Below are 19626 nucleotides of genomic sequence, written 5' to 3'. Positions count from 1 at the left end.
GCTCTGCACACCTAAAAAGTCTGAGTCATGCCATGTACACCAGTTAGCACAATAACCTCCTCTCCTCTTTGCACGACATTTCATTTTGCTTGTGAATACTTTTATTCTCATGGAACAGAGCAATATGGAAAGCCCTCCATCCGCTTTCTTCTGCTTATTCAGACACCCAGACCTCCCTCTCCCCAGCCACCTCCTCCACCTTATCTGGGGGAAAACTGAGGCCTTCTCAGCACTACAGAAATATAACAGCAGTATTCCAGTAGCACTCTTCTTGTTTTGATGAGGACTTCATGGACCAGATTTAACTTTTTCCTGCAGCTGAACTGCAAATGACTGTTACCACCTAACCTAGAACCCATTTCATGTATTTCTACAGAAAAATAATCTTGTATTGGTGCAAAAATAAATAAATAAATAAATGAATAAAAAAAACAGCAGATGCATGACACTGCAAAGCCGCTGAGTCCAAAGTTGAAGCAATCACAAGAAATTCACTAATGACTCTTATATGCAGATTCTCTGACGTTTACTGTCATAGAAATGATCCCAATTTATGCCGCATAGTTACACTGGCTGGCTGACTGGCTCTCCAACAAAACAGCCCAAGGCAGAAGTGACTCTGCACTTCAAGCAGGTAAATGATCAACTTTCCATATTCAGCTCTTGCCACGCTCTACGTGTTTGAATTTGGTTGCTATTCCCTGTCAGTTTTTTAGCCCTATTCAAATTAGATTTTTGGGGGGGTCATCTTTATTACTGGTATTTATTTAAGAAGTGACTGAAAATTATAGCCAGCGTACCAATTGAGTAAAAAAACAAAAAACAATGAAACAACCCAAAAAGAAAAACGAGGATCCATGATAAAGCAAAAATGTTACAGTACAAAAAGAAAATGCGTGCAAAAAAGAAGCTTTTATAGTTAAAGTCTTTGTAAGTATCCAGTCTTTCCATGAAAAAACTGTGAATCATTTTTGCATCAACTGACTGTCAAATGCTCCTGGAAAGGTATTGGTAGCTTTGGAAACTACTGACAACTTGGTAAGAAAACCAACTGTTTTTAATGTGAGCGTTTCTAATGGTAACCCCAGGCTGACAGGGCTCCTGACCGCTGAAGCACAGAGCCCTGCTGATTTAGAATAATTGAATTGAGTTTTTGAGTAACACACTTACCACAGAGCCTAATTATCTCAATTTGCCTAGGATCTTACCTGTGACACTGTGATGCCACATTTTTTGGCCAGCTCTTCTTTGGCCTCCTCGCTGGGATAGGGGTTACTGAGATGGGAGTAAAAATACTCGTTTAGGACCTCTGTCGCCTGTTTGTTGAAGTTCCTCCTTTTTCGTCTGATCAGAAAAAACACAGAAGAGAAAAATGACTCCTCCCTTGCACCATCAATAATCAATAACAGTAATAACAAAATCAAATGGAGTGATAACAAAAAAAGCAGCTTAGAGTCAAATAGAAATATAAGTACATATGAATAAGATTTAGTTGGGGGCACACACACACACACACACACACACCTGGCATCAAGAAAGCGTGAGCGCAGGATCATAACAGCTTCACAGGTGCTCTGCTTCAGCTGCATCTGAATGGAGCTGAACTTGCGGTGGATGATGCTGACCATGCGCTCGATCTCTTTGGGCGAGATGGGTCGTGTTCGAGACTGCTCCCTCAGCAGGTTCATCACATGGGTGGTGAACTCATTGCACGCCTGGATGCACAGACAGACAGGATTCATAAAAAGAATAACTATCGCAGAGGCTCGACAGCTTCAGACAGAACAAAAGGATGAAATTGGATTCTGGTGAGCCTGCACCTTCACTGGTAAGCCTTGGCACGAGCAGTGCTGACAGTGTAACAGCAGTAGTGTTAGAGGTAATAAGAATAGTCTGAATTAAAGCGGCAGACACGCAGCGATGTTTCAAGCCAAACAAATGTGGCAGCGGAGTCATACAGCGGAGGCAGCGAGCACTTGCAGTGCTCTGAATATTAAAAAGACTTCTCTTCAATAGCAGAGAAAATGTGACAAGTGAAGAGAAATCTAAAATGACAGCAGGCTTTCAGTCCCGTTCATGTTCAAGAGGTTTAAACTGTCTCCCTCTCTTTTCACTCCATCTTTCCGTCTACCTCGTTCTCTCTCTGTCTGAATCAGTCACTGGATATGACTGCATTCAGAGTCAAGGTGTCTGTTGCTTGTCAACACCAGGGTTACGTCAGTCAAAGTGATGCACTGAGCAGCCGTTCTGCTTGCACACACACACGCTAGACACTACTCACTCATACCACGTGAGGTGTACATAGCGTGGTGACACAAAAATGCTCAGGTGTATATTGACTTTGACAGTTAGCGATGACTAGCCTTCCTCGGAGAAGATGACAAACCCAGAACGCTTTGACTTCCACGGGAATGACAAGATGTTACAGTCCTTGGAAAAGAGCTGGTGTGTGACTGATATAATGGCTGCTTGCCTGCTGAAGATAGCATCTCTGAAAGGCTCGGCTTGCCTGTCCCGCGAGTGCTGATTTCAAGAACATTATACTCTTAGACTGACAAAATTACTTAAACATCCTCAGGAAAATATCTCGTCTGTCCTTTACCAACTTATTCCTATTTAGGCTGGCAGCATGGAGCCTCTCCCAGCATGCAAAGGGCAAGAAGATCTGGTCTAGACGGGACGTTAGAGAGCTAGAACGAAAAGCCAGATCCTCAACATTACAAAAACAGTGAGATCATATTGACAGAACGGCAAGTTCTTCCGTCTTCATTGATTTTTGGAACTGCTGAAATTTATGCCAATTCTCACAAAATGCACTTTTGCTTTTTTTTTTTCAGATTCTCTATCCATCAACATGAAAGTGCAATGTTTTGCCTTTTTTCAAACACTTAACACCAAAGAATAGAAAAATCACATTTTTGCTGACAAAAGGTTTTCTCTAATAAAATAATGAATTTACACACAGGATTCCTTGTTACATATATCCATATATACAATCCAAGAAAAAAGGGAGTTTCATACCATTGACTGGCTCATGGGCACATCAATATGGGAGATCATCTTTTTAAAGGGGGGTTAAATTTATGTGTCTTTCGTTGAGCAAAGGGCTCAGTTTTCAGGAAAAAAGCCTCACTTACATACAGCTTATGTATGCACTCGCATTATACTAAAACAGCAACATAAATAACTTGTGCATACAGAGGACCTGAGCTAAATCCGTGATCTATGATAGCTGAGGAAGTGTTGAATGTGTTTTGAAGCAACATGTAATAAAGAATGAGCTTCCTTTTCCCCCACCTGCTCGTACTTCTCCAGCTCCGTGTGGTAAATTTGCCGGATCTGAGACAGCTTGGCCCGATAGTCAGAGTGTTCTGCTGAGTTGTCGGCGCCAATGGCGCCGGTGGCTGCCGCTGCGGCGGCCGCAGCGGCCGACCCACCACCTTTCTCCGGTCCGGCCACGCCCTCCGCCAGCAGCATGTTGTCCAGTCTCATCAGCTGGGGATCTGGAGGCTCCTCCTCCTGGGCACCTCGAATACTGAGCACTGTGGAGGACAGAAGAAGAGGTCATGAGAGCAATGATGTAATATGGGCCGATCTGCATGGGTGTTCAAAATGACTGTGGGTATAAAAATTTTACAGCGCCTGAGAAAGGAGTCTTAAGTATTCTTCCATTTTACTGAGTAGACAGCCTGAAATACAGGCGTCATTAAAAGAGTTCAAGTCCACGCCATAAAAACCTGCAGCCTTACACAGGCTGGCAGCTGAGCGAGAGCATAAAACTATCATTTCATTGATTTTGACTATCATTTCATGCAAAAAAAGAAAAAAGAAAAACGACACAGACTCCTACCAGAGTTCATGTTTCATGTCTCTCTGGTAGCTCAGACTAAGTTCAGCTTCTAGCTGAGGGCTTTATTATCCTGTTAATGTCTAAACTGAAAAACAACACAATTATGAGTCCTGCCAGAGTTTGAGTTAAATAAAATAGTCCCAGTGCCATATTTACACACAGAAATGAAAAATGATGAGTACATTAAAGAAATATAGTAACATTAATCATAATTAAGAGTTCAAATTTCATCACTCAACAAAGAAAATATTCTTTCAGTAGGAATAAATCTAACATTTGCTTCAAACTGGATGCATATCTCTCCCCTCTGTACACGGCCTAATAACAGCACGCCTCGGATGCTGGTGCCACAGCCACTGTTTAGATAGGACAACGTCTGAAGCTAAACTGAAGCTTCTCATACCTACAGGCACTCAGCTCTCGGCTGACACTCATCTCCCATGGTGTGGAGAGCGAAGTGTAAACACAGCAAAGACAGGCCTGCTGAGGTGGACAAGCACAAATGACATACCACACTACAACACACACAAGTGCAGGCTCAGCTCGCACGAAAACTCTCCGCTGGTGGCTCTTCTAACACTATTTTAACTGTGCACAAGTGGTTCACCCTCACTTTCAAACAGAGAATGAGTTTTTTTTTTACTGCCCTGCCTCTTTCTGCCACCAGAAGGCTCCCTCGGTAAAGAAGCGGAGCGTCCTGCTTTTCAGCGAGCAGTTGAAAACAGTCGACCAGGTGCAGCCCCTCCGTTCCATCCCCTGTCTTCAAGGACAAAGACAAAGCTGCCACGACATTTGTCATGCACACTTTAATCCACACATCTATCAAAATGCTTAAAGAGGACGGTCTTACATTACATACTGTACGTCCCTTCCGTGATGGCTGTAGGCAGTGAGGGGATGTGACAGGCTGTGTGACAGAGAAAGCCATATTGTAGCTAAACAGTCTCAGGTCACAGCGACGGCTCCTTTGTAATGAGGATGTAAGGCTGAGACGCCCTGTGACCTTTCCGGGGAGCAGGGGGTCCAGATGGATTCCAGGAGCCGCGTGGGGAGCTTGTCTACCCCAGTCCACCTCTTTTCAACTGCCCCCCGCCACCACCCCGACCACCACATCCACCCCCCCCCACCTTTTTTCCCCTTCCCTCCCTTTTTCTCCTCCAGCAATAACATCATCCATTCCCATCAGCTCCAACACGTGAGCAAGCGCAGCTCAGGAGGCAAATGTCAATGGCTATCAGACGGCTGGAAAAGGTCAGGAGTTCAGATGGGGGGGAGTGGGTGCATGTGCGCGAGTGTGTGTGTGTGTGGGCGCATGTGCACATGTGCTGGTAGATGAATATGTGGATATTTTTCATGTGAATCACACCAGCGGGAAATTATAACACTCGCCAATTTGATTCTGACAAAATAGTGGCACATCCCTACCAGAGGGGGAATCTAATGAGCCTAAGAGTGATTTATTCATTCCCTCCAAGTCCCCGAGTGCACAACTAAAAGCATGAAATGGATTAAATAAATACAATTAATAAGGAAAATCAAACAATTCACTGTGCTGTGGCATAATTACCCCAACCACAGCCATCAGCTTTATTTATTTCTGTTCAGTAATAGCAATGAAATCGATTAGACCTCAATGCCAGTCAAAGCGCTCGTCGTGAACTCTGCGACCGCGGACTATACATTAACGTAATCACCTGACAAAGGCGAGTGCCCTCTATTAAAATAAGTCACCCGCTCCCAACAGTTGCACAACAACAACAACAACAATGGCAGCAAAAAAAAAAAAAAAAGCTCTTTAAAACACACTTTTGACTTTCTCTGGTGGCGACAAAGGAGTGGAGACCGCCCCACTCTGCGATTCTCTTATTCCACGGACAGTCACAGATTAGTATCTATAAAAGGAAGATGGCCATCATCTCATCTTGATCATTACCGACAGACTTAATTGAACAATGAGAGGACGCAATTCCCCTCTCTGTCGCTTCCTCCTTCCCTCCCTCCCTCCATCCTTCCTCCTCTTCTCGTCGTCTCTCCTTCCCTTTGTTTGCACGTTCTTGTGTCATTTCTTTCCCGAGATTTGGGCCACCAACCCCACAACCACCCAAAAAAAGGGCAAAAATAAATGTGCATCGCAAACTATTCTCGAGCCACTTCCTATATGATGAATGGACTTCTAAGAATAAGCCTTTGTTTTGCTTATTGACAGAATTAATTTATGCCGTTTTACTTCCTTAAGAGCTGGCTCATGCCCATCGCCGCACTGCCTGCTGTTTGCAGACAACAGGAGTGTAAATAAACATGACGATTAAGCCACCCACTCATACAGGGAGACTCAAGGTACAAGGAAGGCACACACACACACACACACACACACACAAACACACACGCAAACACACTGGATGAACAAATGTAAGCACTCTTAATAATGAGGAAGCACACAGTAAAAAAAAATACACAGCTACGCACATTGCCGGACTACCCCGAGCACCCAGCCTGGCGCCCTGCGAGCTCTTTTAAATGAAAACATGTTTAATTAATGACGTCGAAGTATTCTGTCACAATTAGGAAGATTTACAATCAAACAAGGCAGCAGTGATGTCCCTGACAGCCACGATGAAAGTTTAGCCCTCTTGCCTCTGACTGGCAGCTAGCAGCCAACACTGGACTGGATCCATTTCCCATCAATACAGTAATGCAATACACTCCACAGCCCCGTAGTGTGTATGTATGTGTGCGTCCTCTCTCTTGCCTAGCTCTTGTCCACATCACATGACCCCAGAGAGGACCAGGCAGTGGCTGTGCTCTGTATTGATTGTGTGGGCAAACGTCATCTTGGGTTTCAGCAGTTAATAAATCAGGCCTGCTCCTGACACAAACGTGTGTGTGTGTGTGCGCGTGCGTGTGCGTGTGTGTGTGGGCCTGTCACAGACCAGTCAGCAGGAGTGAAAGCGACAGCCACATGATAATGTAACATCACCACCATTCATCCCTGCCACACAGCATTCTGAGACAAAACAACAACAACCTAGGAACCTGAAAAAAGCAGCGTGATTTACAGCAGACATGACAAGTATCACTAATACAAATCCTCCCCTCCCCGCTCCTTCAAGGAGTTCACCATCCTGCCCTCATCTGCATCTGATACAAGCCCAATAACGCAGTCTTCATAAGAGGCAGCACTGAGCCATATCTCATGCAGACACGATGTAGAGGTGAACTACATTTCTACACAATGCTATTATCATCAGCGAGAGCACTAAATGAATATTGCGTTACATTACGTCCAATTTACGGTATGCGCTGTGTGATCATTCCTCCCGAATTCGATTTGGGCTTTAATAAAGAAAAGGACAATCGTTACGAATTCGCCAATCAGACATCTCGACAAAATATCAGCCGTGAAAACATTTAGATTCTTCATCCTTAAAGTCCTTTTTTGCCATGTTTCTGCAGGATGTGTGATTTATGCGCCAACTTTCTCAGGCTCCGTACGTTCTGTCAATGAGATAATGGAAAGCTGTTTAAAGATTACTGCGCCGATTTAGCGCCGCGCACCTATAACACTGTCTGACTCACAATGGACAGTTAAATGGACACATTTTAAATTCCATTCATTCTTCCTTAGTGTCAAAATATGGCACCTACATTACCCACAATTCAACGGCTCAAAATAATACTGCATAATAGCAGAGACGGCGACATGTGTCAGCCTCTTTCTAGTGCTCCTTAAGACCTGCAATCACACTGTGATGTGGAGCTCCCTTTAAACGTGGCCCAGAGATAATTCTCCTCTTCAGCGTGCATTGTTTCATTGAACTGCTTGCTTTTGGTTTATTTCTGATGCACTGAAACTATTTTAAATTTGATTAATATCGCGGCAGTTCAAAGGGTAATTCCTCTCAAAGCGAGGTGAGGAGCTCACAATTTTAGCCGCGAAAGAGTACGTATTTCAGCATTGATCTGTAATTTCCAAAGCCCTGTCGTTTTGTGCGAATTACAGCACCAAGCTCAAAGATATTAGGTTACTAAATCGACTGCAAAAACTGGAATCCTCACGACAGGGAGCTGCAGCAGGCGATGCCGGTCAGTTTTTGACCCCTGCATTCGTCACAATACTCTGTGATTGAATTTTCTGTCAACTCGCCGATCAGGTAATCACTGTTTCATCTGTACAGACGAGTCCGACGGCACTGATCTCGGCTTTCAAGCTCGACACTTTTCAATACTCACAGTTACAAACACATTTCACTTGGTAGCGGGAAAGCAATCATCATAAAACGCGGTATTGTGACATTTTTCAAACTGACCCCACAGAGTTGAGGTAAACTACTGAGCAATGCAATTATCATTACTGAGAACACTGAATGAATATTATGTTACATTAAATCCAATTTACTGTATATGTGGTCATTTCTATTGAATTGAATCTGGGCTTTAATAAAGAAAGGACAATCATTATGAAATTACTAATCATAGCTCACAGCCTGCGCCATGAAAACTCTTTAACACTGAGCTGTTTACAGGGGCAAGAGACGAGTTGGGGTTCTTTTTTTCTGACTTATTGTCATGAAGTAATTAAGGCTCGATTGCGTAACCAAAGCAGGAAGAGGATATAATGATGGACATGGAACAAGTATGGAAACCAATATGGAAGCAAATATGGAAACTGGCTGACAAGTGAAAAACACCCATGTTTGTTGGACGAAAGCAAAAAAATAAAAGGAGAGTGAAAGAAACTGAGAGTTCAGTTTAGCATTTTTTCAGTGTATTTGTTTTTTTTTTATTCGCTTTAAAAATTTCCATTTACTGCCAATTAGTTTCCAGCTCATTTCATTTTAGCTTTTAAATTCCTTTTTAGTTGAATTTTTATCCATATTCGTGTTTTTTCTTTATTAAGTAAGGCAGGGGTGGGCCATTAAATTTCCCAAGGGGCCATATAGAGTAACTGGGACACCAGTGATCTTATAAAGAGATAAAAATTAATACTGAGCAGAATTGAGTTCAGCTTACTGGTCCCAGTTACTTACTGTTGGCCCATGGGAAAATTAATTATCCATTTTTTTTTTGTTATACAGCTAATTATTGTACATATTTATTATTATCAGTGAGTAGGGGCGTGCTTGTCCGGTGCCACTTTAAGTAGTCCTAAAATGTTTTCCACTCCAAGCTCAAAGCGAGATTTGTGGCTATCCATGAACTCATGGGAAACTTTCTCAGGCCCAAAATGTTCTCTCCATCACCAGATAATGGGAAGCTGTACAGCCTCAGTACACAAGGGCATAGTCATAAAGTACCGCTAAAAACAGCTTTATGTTTTATCAGCCATCTCGAGTATCATGTGCAGAAAAGGGGCAGAGCTGAAGTGTTGTATCTGTCACTGGGTGGGGGGATGGGGACACAAAAGGACAAGGAAAAACACCAGAGAAATACTGGAGAGACAGACAGAGATGAGGAGATGTGGATGGTGCTGGCAAGGAGTGATGGAGAGAGAATGAGAGGCGAAAAATAGAAATGGAATAGGAAAGCGAGGTGTCAATTAAAAAAATGAACCCCAGTGCATTTGGGAGGTGACAGCTGGTGGGAGACGAGCTGACAGGCGTCACATTAGGTGGATTTGGTGGCCGCTCCCCTCATCCCTTGCTTTTTTTTTTTTCTTCCCCTCTGTCTCTCCCCTTCTCCGGCTTTCTCCACTAGCGACCGGCAGTTTCTCATTCGGCAGCAGCAGCGGCGGTGGCGGCAAGCGAGGCAAGAACTCAGCTTGGTGTTTTTCAGAACAAGTTCCCCCTGCAGCTACTCCTAATAACGGTAATTATCGTCATCATCTGAGGCTTAAGCAGGCCAGTTTGAGGCCTGAGGGGCTGGCCTGATAATGAGGCAGCCAGCGCCAGAGGAGAAGACCATTCAGTGCACCGCCCTGCCACCAACGCAGAGCGCTCCCATTTAAAAGCCTTCATTAAAATAATTCATTATTCAAAATAGGCAATACATTAGCCTCTGGGTGTCTGTCTTTCTTAAGGTGTCTTAAAAAATATATATCTCCTTGATTGAATCAAACTCATGCTCAGCCCATGCGGTTCCAACTGCTCGAGGCTGCGTAGGAAACCACAGCGGCTGAATAGCTGAGGACAAGTCACAAGCTTGTGGACCAGCGAGCTGCACAGCCGGCCTGCAAGCAGAGAGACAAAGATGTCTCTGTGGAGAGAGGACAGTCCACAGGATACCACAAAGTACACAAAGACTGGTCGTATTCATTTTTGGATAAACGTCAGGCAGGGTTTGGCTTTTTTTTTAAAAATCTATTTATTTTTAGATGTTTTTAAAGATTTTTTTCACAATAAGACAGGTGACAAGAAGAAGAGAAGAAGAGGGACGAATATACAGGTGCCAGAATTTTAACCATACATGCTGAATTTATTGTCAGCCCATTTTTTGAATCTGATATTCATGGACTTTAAAGAGAGTGGCCGGGCGTGTGAAACATTGGCGTCAATCCTTCATGGGCTTCAGTACTGGCAGAAAAAATTTAGCCTCATAAAAGGGTGGGCCAACGCATCAAACAATGTCTCGAAACTACTGGCAAAGTAAAATGAGTTTCAGCACTGATGAGATATTTGATCCATGAAGCCCCATTTTTTAGCCAAGCTGTCAATCTTTTTTTTTCCCGGCTGTTTAAGTAGCTAAACAATCCCCTGTTTTTCAGCCTCTAATCAAATGCCAGCGCACTGACGCTGTCCTGGGCAACAGTTGGTGAGGAGGTGATGTGTGAAGTGTTCGGAGCCAGGAGGAGGTTGTCCGTGATAGTTAGCGTCCTGCCCTAACTGCTGCCCTACAAGCCCTCCCAACGCACCAGGACAAGACACGAAACAAGAGGTCCACTAAAACAATCCTCCTCGAGTCCCCGCGGTGTGTGTTCCTGTGCATGGCACATTTCATAAGGCCCCGCTCTTTGACTGGTGATGAGTTTATGCGACGGTAATTAACAGTAATTAATCCTTAATTACAGCAATTAGCAGAGTCGCAGTAAATTAAGCCACATCTGGAGGCACGGAGCAGGGCGAGATGAGTAGGGGTGGGCTTTTTGACTAGCGGGGGGAGGCAGAACCCACGTGACCGAGATTGTTTAGGTCTACCTGGGATGCCCAGGGTTGCCATCCCTGCTCAAGGCAGTTTGACGGGAGCTGTGATACACTGTGTGATCTCAGAGGTGGATGATGGGGCAGGGTCTGATGAACACGAAAGGCTGAGAGACGAGGTTCATTGCTGAACAAAATTGTTTCATCTCAGGGAGAAAGGCTCCCTTAAGCTACCATGCAAGGACACCCACCATATGGCCGCTCATAGACAGTAGTGCTTGTGGTTCTGCTTCGCTGTGCTCGGCTTCACTCGACAACATGTGAACATGAATTTTTACACAACCGTCACCGCAAAGCAAACCTGGCTCACAGTCTGTGGAAGAAGGAGAAGGAAAAAAACTACACCCACTTTCTTTATTTACAGGGGAAAATATAGAGAGAACAGAAACACAGAGATGCCGCCGGGACATTTTATTACTAACATGATGCACAGAGCCTATTCACAGTCACATGGCTCAGTCTGCGCTATCCTATACTATTAAAAAAGATTCTGAGTGGTTACTTAGATTATCCCATGATACATTTCATGCCCACTGGGAGCAATATCTCCAATGATGACAATGCGTCCCTCCATAAAGCACAAGTGGTCACTGAGTGCTTTGAATGGCATGATAATGATGTTAGCCATATGCCTTCTGCAAATAGATCCTTTTGTCTTTTCTATATATAGATAACCTACAGCGTATACATTATCTGTGCATCAAGGAAAAGTGACATCAGAGACAAAATATATAATATAGGATGATCCAAATGAGATAAGTGCTAGTGTTGTGTGCTACTTGACTGGTCAGTAGTTAATTTGTTCTGTTTTAGAGACAAAATTTGTATATTTCATGGATTAAATCACTGGTAACTGTTCAGCTTCCCTCATTTGACCCATACAGCAAAATCCCTGAAGCTTTCCACAAGTTTAGATCACACTCCAGCAAATCCATAAAAGACACTTTTGTTGCCCCATGATAAGTCACAGCAAAGCTAAAAATATCAGCACACTTTCCTGGAGGATGAATTTCCGGGATTTAAGCTATAGCCGCAAGAACAACTACTTTTCTTCACTCGAGCTGTTGCAATTAAGCACAGCTCGGAGGAATTTTGGACCTGCAATGCTATTTTATGCTTCTGAACTACATTTCAGAGACAAATTTACTTTTTACTCCACAACATTTTCATGACAGTCATTATTTTGCAAATGGCAGATTTACAAAGAAAGCATATCTTAAATGAATATCAGTTAAAGAGTAATTAGTTTAAATGACTGCAACGAAAATTATGTTCATATTAATAATGTGAACATCTGTTTAATCAGCACATTTTTATTACTTTTGTTACTTAAAGTATTTGCTTTAATTCAAACAACTATCACAGAAGCTTTATTAGTTAGTGTGTGGGCTTCAACGTATCTCTGCTAATAACAACAGAGTTTAACTTTACAGCTTTTCTCGATCGCTTTGGTGCAATTCTCACATCAGAAAAGACATTCTCACTACTCTTGCAGTTCTCAAATCAGTAACGCAGCCACATTAGAAGCGATACACTTCTCACTTGAATCTCACAACTCTATTTTATATGATGTAGTCCCGAAGTGGGCAATTAATTTTCCAAGGGACATTATGAGAAGCTGGAACTGTTGTGTCATCAAGACAGTTTGTACTTTTGTCAGTCAGATCGCTCGCTTTCCTGAATGCTGTGTTGGACTGCACTGGTGTTTTCAGCCAAATTACTTCAAATTTGTATAAACTAATAAAGAGCAAGGCCAGGAACACAGGGCCAGTAACAGCACTAAAACTGCCCTCCAGTTAGAAGCAAACATAAACACAGAGCATACTCTTAGTCTTGTGTCATGGCACCTGTGACATGGCAATGACACACGGGCTTGTACTATACGTATGCACTCATTGGCCACTTTATTAGGTACACCTTGCCCTTGCTAGTACGCAGTTGGACTCCCTTTTGCTTTGTTGCTGTGCTGCTCAGCACAACAAGGTGCTGGAAACAGAGAATTTGCTCCATGCTTACATCATAGCATCACACAGTTGCTTCAGATTTGTCAGCTGCTCATCCAAGTGTGGTCCAAGTGCAGCCCATCTGTGCCACGTTCGATGTGCTGCGTGTTCACAGATGCTCTTCTGCACACCTTGTTGGTAACGAGTGGTTGAGTGAGTTTTTTTCTTGCCTTCGTATCAGCTTGAAGTAGTCTGACCATTCTCCTTTGACCCCTGATTACGAAATACAAGGTATTTTCATACAGAGAACTGCCGCTCGCAGATATTTTTAGTCCGTTCTCTGTAAACCCAAGTTGTGTGGGGAAAATCAACAGTGTCTTAGATACTCAGACCAACCTGTCCGACACTAACAAAAATGCCACATTCAGTCATTTTTCTTTCCCATTCTGATGCACAGTTTGAACTTTAGCAGGCTGCCTTGGCCATGTCTGCATGCCTAAATGCTTTGAGTTGTTGACCTGTGATTGGCTGATTACATATTTGCATCAAGGAGCAGCTGAACAGGTGTACCTAATAAAGTGGTTTCTTAATGTATGTAGCATGAATTTACTGGATTACAGAATAGATGGTGCTGTGATCAGACTGTATTTATTTTCTTTGCCTATTTTCTGATGCATACAGCTTGACGAGTATTTAGCTTTTGGAGATTTCAGCAATTTTGCAAAGTTTTAAATAAATTCTTCACATTTCATTTTTTTGTCTGGACAATTTTTACTCTACATTAGGCCTTCATTTTTGCTGTACTCTCTGTCAGTAAGATTTTTAATTAAAATGTTTTTAAAAGAATTTGATGTCTAAGTTTTAAAATGGTGGTGAAATGTTTTTTTTTTTCATTCATCAGAGTTGAAGTGCTTGACTGATTTCTCATGTTTTGATATGTGTGAAAAAGAGAACTGCATTAAGAGTGCTGACAATGATTTTTCTGATGTGAGAATTGCACCAAAGCAATTGAGGAAAAACTGTAATTAGCAAAAAAAAAAAATGAACAACTTTAACAATTAACTGTATTTGAATTTGTTTTATCTGATCTATTCAAGTTTTGCACATAAACATGAAAAGGTGAAATAAGTAACAGTCTGTCTGTTCTTTAATAAAAAGAGAGGACAAATGTTTATCTAAAAGATAAAAATGACTCTTCTTTATAAAATCCTGAGGTGGGCAATTCGTTTTCTCAAGGGATCTTATGAGAAACTGGGACTGTTGTGGAGGGCCGCATCAAAAAGCTTATAAGGGGCAGTCTAATCACAGATACCCACACCACCGTGTATCCAGCCACCTCCTCCAGCTCTCCTGGTAGGCCAACGAGGTGCTCCCAAACCAGCTGAGAGATGTAATTCCTCCAGCGAGTCTGGGATCTGCCCAGAGGCCTCCTCCCAGTAGGACACGCCCAGAACACCTCAACTGGCTGCTTTCAATGTAGTATTGGAGTAGTATCAAGTTTCAGCTCTACTCTGAGCTCCTCCTGGATGAATGAACTCCTTGTCCGATCTCTAAGGCCCGACACCCTCCGGAGGAAGCTAACTTCTGGTTTTCTGGTCACTACCCCCAGCTCATGGCCATAGGTGAGGGTAGGAACGCAGGTTGACCGGTGAATCGACCAAATCAGACTGAAGCGTCTGCATCACTGGCAAGGATCATACGATCTTATCGACGAATAAAATAATTTGTTTGTAAATGTCAGAAATCTGCAACTGAGCATTTTGTTGCATGAAGCCATTCTGTTTGTGAGTCAAAGCCGAAAAACAAAAACACTCACATTTGAAAAACTGGAGTAAATGTTTGATCATTGTTTTTGTAATACAATATGTGCGATCAACTAATTTAATCAACCAATTAATCACCGTGAAGTATAATACTTGATTGAAACACATTATGCTGCACTCAATATTTGCACACTAATAGATCCTTTGAAAGCAGAACGGATTCGCTTATCTCATGCTCGTCATCAAAACAAAAGTAAAGAGTGCACCAAGGCTCGCATTCATGCCCGAATGTTTGATGGGCTACAAGTTGCCAATAATGCTGCAACACTTGGGAGATATGCCCGAGCAGGAAATATCATCTTTCCCCGCATTTATCAGGGAAGCTTCACACCAAGAGAAAATAAGTCATAGTGGCTTTGTTCCTGCTGCGTGTGCAGTTTGTTAGGGTGCTGTCACAACTACAGAAATCCCTCTGAGGTTTGCTGTTTTGCCAGGCCTGATGTTCAAACGCAGACTAGTAATGCTCAGTCTGCCCTGAGCTGTAAGGAGGGAAAAACAATGTAAGCAATCACTGTCCACAAGTGAGACCACCTCCACTGCATTCACTCATTTTTCTTGGCTTAAAATGTTTGTTAAGATCTGCTTATAGCATGCCATATGTGCGACTGTTTGCCTTTGACTTAAAAAAAAAAAGCACCAGACAATTTGCATAAACAAAACAGAATACTTAGAAGGAAAATGCATGCACTTTTTTTTACATGGGGAACCTCACTAGACACTACTAGAGCTGCCTTAATTTCAAAATAATGCAAATACATTTGGCTAATGACTGCTAAGGGAAGCTGCAGCATTCTCACTGAGTAAGGGTTAGAGCGAGGTCAACTTGGGACACCAGTTTAGAGCTGTAATAGTGAATATGACAGTGCAATGGCTGTAGGCAGAGAGAGTGAGACACGAGTGTGTTTACAGCAGAGGTAGCGGTCCAAGCAGGCTAAGTGGCCCGGCTGGCAGGCCTACCACACCACTAGCGGATAAAGCCTAGTCATTAATCACCGGCCTGTGGGATCGTCCCACTGTAGCAGAATACTAGGTCAGGGGGAGCTCCTGCTGTCAATCAGCACTAAAAAACGTGCGCGAGAGTCTAAGTGGAGTGGGACTGTAAGCGGAGAAATGTACTTTAGATGGGAACGTGTCATTTTCAGCCCGCAGCTACAAAAAGCATACAGTACTGAGAAATTAATGCATTAATGCAAACACCGGCGTGCAAGTGCTAGACGTCATTTACATGAAAAGCACATCAAGTCATCCGTTGGGAGTGAAAGCAGCATTTTCTGCCCTAAAAGCTGAAACTTGATTTTAAAAAATAAAGACAACACTGCTCTATTTTTTTTTTTTTTAAAAGAAGAAGAAGAAGAACAAGGAGCAAACTGATATACGGTGCAGACAGCCCTGTGGCACTAAGACTGCATACACTGATATCACGCTCAGATATGAGAAACGTGTGCATCAAGGGACTGCCGAATGCAGGTTCAACCAGTGTTTGGCCCATTTTTTTTTTTCACGGTGCTTTCATAGGTTAATTCAGAGTCATCACGGCATAGAAACACTTGCATTGGCAGAAAACCAGCGTGGCCTTAACATGGGTCATGATGCTGGGCTGATGAGGTGATAAGAGAAGTGAGGAAAACGCAAAAATCTAAAGCCGGTGAAATGCACTGAGCTCCTCCGACCGGCTCACTGTAGATGAGAAGTGCAGATAGGCAGCATACTTTTATAGTCTCCGCTCTATGCAGCTTGTTTGGTTATCTACTCTGACACGCTGTACTTAGTTTACTCTTACGTCATGCAGCCCCTCTGCTCACGCTGTGTTCAGCTTTGTCTGTTTCGCAGGGGGCACAAAATGTAAACGTGAGGTCGTATCTTTCCTAGTAAACTGAGAGATTAATAAAATATACCGTGCATTCTTAAAATTAATAACAGCCTCTAATAAGATCATTATTACTAAAATGAAACTGAGTCTATATCTGTCACAATTACTGCAGTTCTACTTGCTTTTTTTTCTCTCCATTGACCCACATATCCCGTGTTACTGCTCACAGATTTAAATAGACACTCTGAATATTTTCACTCAATTTGTACTGCAAGCTGAAATTCCACATGCTTCCTTCAGGGGTTGAACCTGTGCAGATGGCACGAAGAAGCACTGCTAAGAGCCCGCCGCAGAAACATGCTCAGATCGCTGTAACCATGGAAACAATGTCAAACATTTTATCAAGCTTACAGATGCCCAGCTGAAAGCGAAATCACTAACGAAAATGAATAATCCACCAAACACCACCATCATTTGAATAAATTTAAGGCGTCTGATTTCTTCTCACACTCAATTCACAGTTTTTTGTTTTTTAAGTGATGAAATGTTATCCTCTTGTTACTACTGCTGATGTCCGAGTTTCTGTCCTTATTGTGTTTTTGTGATTTACTTCAGCACATGACGACAACGCTAACATCATTAAAACAGCAGAACAGCAAAAAAGGACAAAAAGGAGGGTAGAAACGGGTTTTTCAGAGGCACACCGTTAGCTGACACCCCTTCATGAAATGGGAAAAAGGAGCAATGAAACACCATTCTCCAAAAGATTAAGTGTTAGATGGTGACGGTGGTGGTGTGGAGCGCAAACATGTGGGCTCAAAATCTCCCTTATGCATTCAAATAGGTTGAAATCTTGTGACTGCAAAGGCCAGCATGTGACTCACATCATTTTCATATTTAAAACATTCAGCGAGGCCAAGTGAGCCCAAGAGACCATTCCCAAGAGAATAGAAATGCTTCATCGTAGGATCAAGATCAAAGTGATCAGCTAACATCTTTGTCCTGATGTGTAGTAACCATTCCCTCTAAGTGCGGAAAAGCAGACTCAAAGCATGCCAGCAAAAATGCTGTAACAGCATAACAGAGTTCATGGATCCTGGATGGAGGTCAAAGGTCTGCTCTACTTGTTTCTCAGTCTTTGTTACGTGGAAGTACACTGACAGTTTTCCTTAAGCCTTTAAAAAAAAACAGCAAATTGATTTGGATCAGTTTATTTAGGTGATGATGTTACCACATGATTATTTAAGATTGGGTAACACAAGGTGATTTTTTTCTAGTTTTCCATCTTTTCATTCATTCAGAATTAAAAAATTAATATTATGCTGAAGTTCCACTTCTTAAACTGGATCATGCTGCAGCTTCACCCCCCCTCCCCGGCCCCCTGGGTGAGACAACAGTCATATACCGTCGGTCATCCTCTACACACCTGCATCCCCAGCTGGACCTCAAACTCCCTCCCCCTCTGCCCAAGCTCCACAGTGCTCTACTCCCAGCTGCCTGGGCTATTTATAGGCCTTGTTTCATTTCCACACCTGCAGGGGGGCAGAGTTGTCACAGTGGGCCCACAGAGGCTCTCTGGAGTACTGCACGGGAATGAAAATGCACCTTGCTGATGCAGGAACTTATTCTTGTCACTCTCTCCCTGCAGACTCGCACGGCACTATTTTGTTGTGCATGTGCAGTGCAGTATGTGGTGCAAAGATAACGCGAAAAAAGCAATGCGTGTAAATAAGATTCCCCCGTGAGTAGCGTGAGGTGTATTGACATGGATTACACTTTGAATAATCAGGTGTTTGCAGTAACACGCACACACACACACACACACAGAGCAGCTTGATATTATATCGGCACATTCCCTCACAACATCCTGCATGGACACTACTCTTTTTTAAAACTTGATTAAGCGGAACCAGCTAGGTGATATGCAACAACACCTTAAAGTTGCTATTTTTCCTCCTACATTTCTGTTTTTTTCCTGTCATGCTTTTCTACTCTGGATGTAGTGGGCTGAGGATCCAGTCAGCGGATTACATTATCAGTCTGACCTAGTTGCCAGCTATCTCCTGAGACCTGAGGAGCCAGGCTTTCTGCACAGCCTTCCGCTGCTACAACACGCACACTGTGTAACTTTAATTTATCAGGGGGAAGAGGAGGGAGAAATGTGACAGGTTGACAGTTCTCTTTGCCTGCCACTCCGAGCACTCCCCTCTCCCCACAGTGTGCTGGTTAAGTGTCCTCGCTATAGAACAGTGCATTACAGGAGCGACTATTATTCAGCGCCCTGGAAACTCATCAGCTAGGTTGGAACCCTCTTATTAACGCGAACACTTAAGGTGAGATTTGCACGGAAATATGCGATTCAGGAGGTGAGGTGGAGAGCTATTTTTTCTATTTTGTCTAAAAAGAGCAAAGAAGTCGATACACGATGTAATACACGGAAGTAGTCACGTCATTCGCTTATGCACCTAAGCAAAAGTCTAAAAAGCAGTCTGTTACAAATAAAACAATGAAGAAAAACAATACTTAATATCTCTATGGAAATATAGGTGGTAGTATTTAAAGTATAACAAATACTGGCTATAGCCCTGAAAATACTTGATCTGGGTCACATGTTAATACATATCACCCAGGCTGTCACTTTATGATTATCATTATAAAAAATTGCAATAATAAAACTAACCAAACCAACTGGTTTTCCTGTGTGTTGTTGTGGCAAATTAATTTAACAAATGCAAGGAGGTGCTCAGACTAATCTTATGTGCAATATTACAGAAATAATTCTGACCTCAACCTCAGAATTCCAACATTTGTTTCAGAATAACTTTGGATTTTTAACACTGAAGTCAGCGTTTGGACAGTTAAGTCAGAATTCTCATTTTTCCCTCTAAATTCCAATTTTATTGTTATCATTTAATGTCGGAATTCAATGATATTTAATGTTAATTTCAAGGCTACAGTCAGAATCTCAGAATTCTGACATTTGTGTCAGAGTAACTTTGGAATTGTACGGCTGGTGTCAGGTTTTGGACATTCTGACTTACTTTTTCTCAGAATCCTACGATTTGTT

The 19626-nt window shown here is 42.7% G+C and overlaps 1 protein-coding gene across 3 annotated transcripts in view; it reads right to left on the bottom strand.

Annotated features, from left to right (window-relative positions):
* pbx1a (pre-B-cell leukemia homeobox 1a) overlaps positions 1–19626 on the bottom strand; it is a 50799-nt gene that overhangs the window by 6621 nt on the left and 24552 nt on the right. For all 3 annotated transcript variants that reach the window (XM_065469566.1, XM_065469567.1, XM_063462271.1), the window contains 3 exons: positions 3298–3542; positions 1525–1715; positions 1209–1344 (listed from right to left, as the gene is read on the bottom strand). In XM_065469566.1, coding sequence (XP_065325638.1) covers positions 1209–1344; positions 1525–1715; positions 3298–3542 — 572 coding nt within the window. The remainder of the gene's footprint in view (positions 1–1208; positions 1345–1524; positions 1716–3297; positions 3543–19626) is intronic.

This window comes from Pelmatolapia mariae, linkage group LG18 (genome assembly GCF_036321145.2).
Source record: "Pelmatolapia mariae isolate MD_Pm_ZW linkage group LG18, Pm_UMD_F_2, whole genome shotgun sequence".
Lineage (NCBI taxonomy): Eukaryota > Metazoa > Chordata > Actinopteri > Cichliformes > Cichlidae > Pelmatolapia > Pelmatolapia mariae.
Note: the sequence above shows the minus strand (reverse complement) of the source record. Positions and strands in the feature narration are given on the sequence as shown.